Raw genomic sequence first — 8,538 nt, forward strand, 5'->3', positions numbered from 1 at the left:
TTAAAATTTTAGGAAAAAGAAATAATATAAACCATTTTACTATTTATTTGTTTAAAAATTAAATTGCTTAAGATCGAAATATGATAAATCATAAATTTATAAGAAACTTTTGACTTTTCATATTCGTTGAATAATTAATGTGTTTGATTTATATTATGGATCAAATATATTAGGGGTCCGTTTTGATTTGACTTATTTTTAAGCTTACGAAAATAGCTTATGCAACAAAATAAACTTTGATGTTAATTTATAAGTTTCACTAACAAAAATTGTATCTTTATACGATGTTTTCTCATAAACTACCTTGAAAAACTTATATTAATACATAAAAGTTTAATTATTTGCATAAGTTGTTTCGTATAAACTCAAAAATAATTCAATCCAAACGGGCCCTAGTTATTCAATTAACCAAAAAAAATTGACTGTTTCTTATGAAAATGACCGAAGGGAGTAGTATGGACATAATCAAAGAGGTGAGAGACACGCAAACCAACATAGTTCCCATGGGGGTAGTTGTAGGGCGCATATTAGTTCGAGAACGAATCCAAGGATCGATCTGTCACCTATCTTCCATCTATAGCCAAGTGAAAGAAAAAAGAGAGTGCTATGTATACCCCTCCAATCTCCATGTATAACTTGGATTGTGCCCAATATTGGTTTCCAAAAAATCGCTTATGGGGAAATAGTTAGCTTTGAGAATTCTAGTAAAAAGAGAGAAAAAGTTTGTAATGAACTTCCATCTTTGCTTACTCAATATGGCTAAATTGAAGCCTTCAAGATCTCGAAAGTTAATTACAGCCTCCGTTATCTTTGCTAACCGTCACTTTATCTCGTTCCCGCCATTTTTATTCCTTTCTTACCAAGTCCTTTTATTCAAAACACTGACATTGTATATTTGGAGAGCTGATTCTTTCCGTTATAAATTTACTCATGTTTAATCTCAACCACATGTTTTGTACTATTGAAAAATAACTATTTAATTAAAATATGAATCAATGGCCAACATTAAAAATTTACTCCCTTCAGTGAAAAACAAACTGAAGAGGATCTGCTCTCGAATATTTGTATTTAAACTAATTATTCATGTTGCGGGTGGAGGTGTGGGCATAGATCCTACTGGCCCTTGTTGTGGGATGGAGGATGGGATGCAATGCGACTAATCTTCATGTGTTCAAATTCAAAGACTGAATACTCTCCCCGGTCCTTAATATGAAAGAAATTTTATTTTTTAGATTCATTGAGAATTTAATGTATCTAGTTCATATTATTGACTAGATACATTAGATTTGCAATGAATTTAAAAAGCAAAGTGTCTCTTATATTAAGGACCAAAGATAGTAATAGATTTTCTTTCATTGCAAAATAGTAGGCTTTTATTAACCTCAATAGGCAATCGAAAGAATATCCCAACTCTACGTGGAATACAACTTTCATGGCTATCCGCTGATTTTTATAACTAGTCCCACACCCGTGCGATGCACGGGTGTTATGCGGTATTTTATATTATAATAATATTGAATTCACTTCTTTCAATTACATATGCAAAAACATTTAAAACAATTAAAATATAGACATATTATTTAGATTAAAATATCAATCAATATATGAGATTTAAATTAAAACGAAAGCTAATATCCATTAGCAACTATTTTTTCTTCTTCAGTTGAATTCAAAATATCTTGGAATGGCATAAAGTAAAAATGGTTCAATGGAATGTGTGGAACATCGATCTTGGTAAATGTAGTAGTGTGCGATGCACGGACATTATGCGTTGTTTTATAATGAAAGCATCAAAAAATTATTTGTATAAATAGTAAATTAATAATTGAAACAATAGATGTTATCAAAATAATATTAGCAATAAAACTTAATTAAAAATATTAACAATATGAATTATATTTGTAATTGCATTTCAAACAATTTATTTGTAGTGTTTCGTAAATATCATGCAAAGTCCCACTACAGAAATATCACAAATTAGACAATAAGAATGCTAAGAAAAAAAATAAATATTGAATATTAAAAGGGAAAGAAATGAAGAAATAAGGATGAGAAAGAGGGTTGGGTAGAAGGGTTATACAATGACTATGATAAAGTGTTAAAATAGAATAAAGAGCATCAAAATTTATATATACTTGCAAAATCAACAATATAGTCTCACTCGTTAAATACAAAGAAAAAGAAAAATACAATAAAATCATAAAATTTCATAAACATATCATTCTTCTACAACACTAATAACATTTCCAAATAGAAATTTCACATCTCCATATATGTATGAGGAGGAATATAAGACATATATATTATAAAATAATTAATTCACAAAACCGTTTTTATTATAGTGGGAATGTCAATCAAAAGGTTTGGCACTAAAAATACATTAAAAGAGATTGTTTCACTTATTATCTAACTCTTGATTTATCCACAAAAAGAAATGATCTAAAGGTTATGATTGATTGATACAATTAGGGTTAGGATTAGTGGTAGGAGAACTATTTAGGATTTATATATATAGATTGGCTGAACAAAACAATCTTTAAGATGCAGTTTGAAAGACCGGTTAACTCCACTTGTGTCATCAAAAAGTTTATTAGAATTATCGAAGATTTACTCACAATCATTTTCAAACTGATTCTCAATACACTGAAACAATTTTCATTAGTTGGAAGCGTTCTGGTGAGACATATTTGAAGTCAAGGTGGATATCTGTTAGGTCATGACAGGTCTTCACCCTGATAATTGGTTAGGACGGGGTGTTAGGGCCCTCGACAATCCTCGTACCTGCACGGACGAGAATTCCCTACAAAACCTCTTGTGTGAGCCTTGCTTAGCGGAGACGACCAAAGTCCGGTAGTGCCGGTTCTTTGATCACTTTCCGAAAATGGATAAAATCTATTCCGGTCTCTTAAACTGAATTGTATTGAAGTTTGCAAAGAAAATAAAAATTGTGCTTGTTGTGTTAATCTTCTTTGGAATACCGGCTCAAAGATTTCGTACATAAAATTGATGCTTGTGAAACTCTTCGTACAAAAATTGTGAATTTTGTACTTGAGTCTGAATCTAACTTACCACTTCAGTCTGCCATAAAAACAAAAAGGAAAATCTGTATTTAATAAATAAATAAATAAAGGAATATAGAAAAAAAATCTGTTTACGCTAAGTTTAAATTCCTAGCAAAATTGTCAAAAAAAAAAGGAAAAATATCCTAGCAAATCTGAACAAACAATTTTGGTCCTTTTGTTTACGACATAAGACCAAACAAAAGACCCTTTCTTTCTTTCATAATTTGGTCCTTTTGTTTTCTTCTTCTTCTTCTTCTTCTTCTTCAATTACCTCTCTTCTCTTCTTTCTCTTCTCCATTGCCTCTTACATCTTCCTTTACAGGTACGTTGCCACCCAAAAGATTTCATCTTTTCATCTCCTTCTTTATACCTTTTTCATTAATTTGCAAACCCTAATATTAATCACACACTCCATCTTTATTCTTTCTTTCTTTTATATTATTTATATATTAATCATAGGATTATTAATTAATTAATAATAAAAGTTTGATTTCATGTTACAGGTTATATATAATTATAGTCTGAAAAGGGAATAAGAGGGTGTTTGTGGCAATGGAGGAACCTAGCCAACTGAAACGTGCCATCATTGATTCTTCTGCTGGAGCAATTTCTGGTGGAATTTCTCGTACTGTAACATCACCTCTTGATGTTATTAAGATTAGATTTCAGGTTTTTTATTTTTTATTTTTTTTAGTATCATTATTGTTCATTGTTGTTTTTTTCATATGTTAATGTTGTTAACATTCATAATTATAGGTTCAACTTGAACCAACAACTTCATGGGCTTTACTACGCAAAGATTTAGTTGTAACTGCCCCGTCAAAATATACTGGTATGTTTCAGGCCAGCAGAGATATTCTTAGAGAAGAAGGCTTAAAGGTAGTGCTAATAAAGCCATTATTGTTTTTCTATCTTTCATGTTTACTTATCATGATTTTTTAAGTCGATTAAAGACGGATTATTTATGGCATACTTTATAGGGATTTTGGCGGGGGAATGTACCGGCGTTGCTCATGGTTATGCCATATACAGCCATTCAATTTACAGTTTTACACAAGTTAAAGACTATTGCATCCGGATCTTCCAAGACAGGTATTCTGTTTTGTTATTCACTGTTCCATTCCAATGTATCTGCTTTATTAGCTAGGTATTAATCCTAAGTTGTAGAAGCTAGGTCCATAAGCTCTTTAAATTCACTCTGTGGTCATGTTTGGGTAGTCAACTTAATTATGCGCTTATAGCATAAGTGCATATCAGATTTAGGTTGCATAAGATGTTTTTGTAAGTTTATCAGGGACAACTTATAGAAATAAGCTGAAAACAACTCATGGACATGTTATAAGCTGTTTTCATTCATAAGCTCTCCCAAAGAGTATCACAAGTTTTTATGCCAGTAATAGGCCCACGTAAGTCAATCCAAACATACCCTGATACCAATTTAGTTTGTATACGGCATTTTGTGACTGAGGGTGAGGGTGTTCTCTGAAGTTTATTGGATTGGTTTACATACACTATTTGCAAGCCAAAATCTTTGTACATGCACACAACATGCTCTAGAAATATAATTACATACCAGGAAATTAGCTTTATCTTCTGTTATTCTAGATTTATGTTGGTTCAGGGGTTGCTTTTTGTTTCTGCAGAGAATCACACTAATTTGAGCCCATATCTATCCTATGTCAGCGGCGCGGCAGCTGGGTGTGCAGCTACTGTTGGTTCATATCCTTTTGATCTTCTCCGAACCATATTAGCTTCTCAAGGCGAGCCAAAGGTATACACATTAATAAATTTAGCGCTGTAATATAGTTTCAAAGGGAATTTGCGATGTTTATTAGTGTTCTGAAGGTCAGTGAAACAAATTCATGGCTTGTTTTTCATACAGCTTTTGGTTTTTTCTTGCCATTATTATGGTCATATTCATCACAATCTTTGTGCTTCAAGGTTTTATGTCGACGTCATTCTTTTCTCCGGGGGGTGCTCCCCTCTGGTTCCTTGGGTTATCACTGGTAGTTAACTAGTAATTTTGCCTTCGTAATTTTTTTGCACAAATTGTTAATTAACGAGTAACCGCGGGAAACTTGAAACAGTTGATTATTGATGAGGGAATAGAACAATTTATATACATTTCTATTAAAAATCCACTAGAGGAGTAGTGGCAGTTGCCCTCACAAACTATAACTTATATCCACCACTGGTTAACAGATTCAGTGATGACAATAGACCACAGCTCATAGACAGGTATTCTTAAATATCTTGGTTAATTACAATTATGATCTACTGAAGTTTGGGTGGAGAATCGATTACTAGTGCTTTGTGGGTTTGTATTGTTGAATAATTGGTCTTTTGCTACTGGCAAGCCTGTGTTGCCTCTGTAAGGATTGCTACTACCGAGCAGAAACATCATGGTGGTCTTTTGAGTTTGATAGGAGAATATGAGGCTGTTATTAATAATTTATACCCTTCTGTTTTGCCTTGTGTGGAAATACTGATATCTGAAATTGTCTTTTTCAAACTAATTTGTTTGTATCAACTAACAAGGCTTTGCAAAATATTTTGCCATCATTTAGGTATATCCAAACATGAGAGCGGCATTCATGGATATCATTCACACTCGTGGATTTCAAGGCATGTATGCTGGATTGTCTCCAACTCTAGTTGAGATTATACCTTATGCAGGACTACAATTTGGAACCTATGATACATTTAAGCGTTGGACCTCGGTAAAATTTCAGCCTCCATATTTAATATCTCGTTTTTGTGAGTGGACATAATTATGTCCTGCATGCAATGGATGTTGTGCTTTGGTCATTTTACAGCTCTAGTAAATTGGTATTGTAGATTGTCTTAAGATTTTGCACCATCAGATATTCTAGCTTCTTTTGTTTTGTATGTGTCATCATTTTAAATCTTGGAATATGCTAGAAGAATTTGACTTTCTCAAAATGCATCATGCAACTCCTACATAATGAGATTTTGGCTTTACACGGCAATTGATAAGCTTGCACTAGCTATTCAGTTTGCATTAACAATGTAACCAAACAATAGTCTTTGTTAATTTTTTGAATTCAATAAAGTTATTCATGCTCATGCCTCATACCTATTGTTAGTTTTTCATTCTGATTAAAATTTAAATTAAAATTGTTTTGGAACCAGAAATCTGTTTCTACCTTATGTGAAAGATGAAATTGGATCACATCATACAAACGATGAATGTTTGTTTCAGTTAGACTTAGCAATGTACAATTCTTTGAGATCTTTTTATATAATTTGCATTGTTTCAAATTGTAGACTTGGAACCATAATAGATATTCCCACATCACTGGAGACGATAGTCTATCTAGCTTTCAGCTTTTCATTTGTGGGTTGGCGGCTGGAACATGTGCAAAACTTGTCTGTCATCCTCTTGATGTTGTCAAGAAAAGATTTCAGGTAAAACAATGGCGATGTTTAGACTTGAATTTATTATGTCCTCGAAAACAAGGATATTAAAGAAAGCTACTGTGTCCATATCAATATTAAATTGTATGTTCATTGTTATTTTACTATATAGATTGAAGGTCTTCAAAGGCATCCCAGATACGGAGCTCGAGTTGAGCATCGAGCATATAGTAATATGTATGATGCCGTGCAACGGATATTTAGGTCGGAAGGTTGGGCTGGACTATACAAGGGGATAATTCCATCAACTGTTAAAGCTGCACCTGCTGGTGCTGTGACATTTGTTGCATATGAAATGGTATCAGATTGGCTAGAGTCCTTGACTTAATTTTCTCCCCCACATTTTAATGATTTTTTTACATATTCTTTTTTAAAATAGAAATTGATCCCTTCATAGGATAGGAAGAAAGCATGAGGAATATGCTAATTTTATTTTTGATTAATGGTAATTCATAAGGCTGTACTTCCTTAAGATGGAAGAAGGTCAAAAGGAAAGCTGAGATTTAACATTAACATGTTTTACCTTTTTCTTACTGGATTTTGAATGGTAACTTTGCTTGTTTTTGGGTTTTTTTATTTTCATTTTTTATTTTTACATTTAGTGTGATATTGAATTTCCAAAAATGTATATTGTAAAGCCCATGTATTTCTACTTTGTGGAACAATCTGTGTGTTGATTCTAACACATGGTAGATTTTTAATTGAGCTTTAGGGTCTCTGAAGTTCAGATTCTTTTTGCATCCTTACAAGTTTGTATACAGATAATTTAACTACATTTTCTTTTTAATTATAAAATAAAAATAGCTATACACAAATGTTTATATGATAAATAGTTGTTCAATTTTATTTATTTTTATAAATGAAGAGCATCTAGATATCAAGGTATGGATAGACTATCCTATATTGGCATACCTATTCTTCCCCGTCCTCCACCTATAGCTCATATTATTGTTAAAAAAATAAAATAAATAAACACATAAATTGGGGGACATAAACCTAACCTAGTGAGTCCACGCAAGCGCGTAGGACAAAGATATACCAACTTCTAGTCTAAAAGACAAAATAGAAGTCCTAAAATTTGAGGCGAATGAACTGACCGTCAACAAGAAAACGGTCCATGTACCTGCAACAAGCAGCAAGTGATATAGCTTTTTCAAGTTGAATAGTCTGAAATCAATGAATGATACGGATATTAAAATAGACGAATCTTGTCGTGTTGAAAGCAACCTAGACCCAATCAATAGTCAGATCGAGAGATGGTCAATCAATTTTATTTTATTTACAAACAATAATTAATTAATTAAGTTATTTATTTAAATGCACATGAAATAACTAATCTCTTCCAATTTATATGATGTTTTTACCTTACCAGTTGTATTGAGGTCACCAACAAATAACATTTTCTAATAGTGATATATCCTTGATACTTTGTTTTAGTTGCAAGGGTCTTAAACATGGACTAATTATACCTTTGAACTTTGAATCTCTTGGTTCTTTATTTGACCAAGCTTATGAACTCTGTCTGACCTTGGACAAATTTTGAATAGGATGATGGTTGACCTTCTCTTTGTTGTAAAGTTGACGGACTACTAATTTGTTTTTAATATAAAAACTAGCAGGACACCCGTGCGTCCGCACGGGAGTCGCGGCGTTGCCGCTCCTCACTTGGTAAGATAAAATGATATAATATTTGATAAAAAAAAATAGAAAAAGAACAATGGTAAAACCATCACAAAAAAACTTTAGGTCTCCGTATTAATTTAGGAATATAAATATAGATAATGTAGAAATTATGAAGAAAAAAAATAGGCTACCTTATTAATATATTAGTAAAAACATAGGTGTTGAAAAATCACAAAAAAAACTTATGTCCATGTATTAATATATGAGTATAAATATAGTCCCGTAAAAATTATTAAAAAATAGGCAATCATATTAAAATGTTAGTGAAAATATAGGATAGGTCTCGCAACAGTCATCAAAATAATTAGGTCATCGTATTAAATATGAGTATAACCAGAAAAATTGTAAAAAAAAA

The 8,538-nt window shown here is 32.0% G+C and overlaps 1 protein-coding gene across 2 annotated transcripts; it reads left to right on the top strand.

Annotated features, from left to right (window-relative positions):
- The first annotated feature begins 3,202 nt into the window (after positions 1–3,202).
- LOC123924546 (mitochondrial thiamine diphosphate carrier 2-like) lies at positions 3,203–7,227 on the top strand. Of its 2 annotated transcripts, XM_045977488.1 has the most exons (8): positions 3,203–3,384; positions 3,566–3,731; positions 3,819–3,941; positions 4,043–4,154; positions 4,706–4,833; positions 5,630–5,782; positions 6,351–6,491; positions 6,613–7,227. In XM_045977488.1, the coding sequence occupies exons 2-8, from the start codon at positions 3,615–3,617 to the stop codon at positions 6,826–6,828; spliced, it is 990 nt and encodes a 329-aa protein (XP_045833444.1). In that variant the 5' UTR covers positions 3,203–3,384; positions 3,566–3,614; the 3' UTR covers positions 6,829–7,227. The 2 variants fall into 2 exon arrangements, with proteins under 2 accessions (XP_045833444.1, XP_045833445.1); XM_045977489.1 differs by lacking the exon at positions 3,203–3,384 and having other exon boundaries at positions 3,560–3,675.
- Positions 7,228–8,538: the final 1,311 nt, after the last annotated feature.

Source organism: Trifolium pratense, linkage group LG4, assembly GCF_020283565.1.
Source record: "Trifolium pratense cultivar HEN17-A07 linkage group LG4, ARS_RC_1.1, whole genome shotgun sequence".
Taxonomy (NCBI): Eukaryota; Viridiplantae; Streptophyta; class Magnoliopsida; order Fabales; family Fabaceae; genus Trifolium; species Trifolium pratense.

Coding starts and splice junctions, on each gene's coding strand:
- LOC123924546 (XM_045977488.1), top strand. CDS start 3,615: ATGGAGGAACCTAGCCAACTGAAACGTGCCATCATTGATTCTTCTGCT. Junction 4,155..4,705: donor ATCCGGATCTTCCAAGACAG/GTATTCTGTTTT, acceptor TTGTTTCTGCAG/AGAATCACACTAATTTGAGC. Junction 5,783..6,350: donor CATTTAAGCGTTGGACCTCG/GTAAAATTTCAG, acceptor TTCAAATTGTAG/ACTTGGAACCATAATAGATA.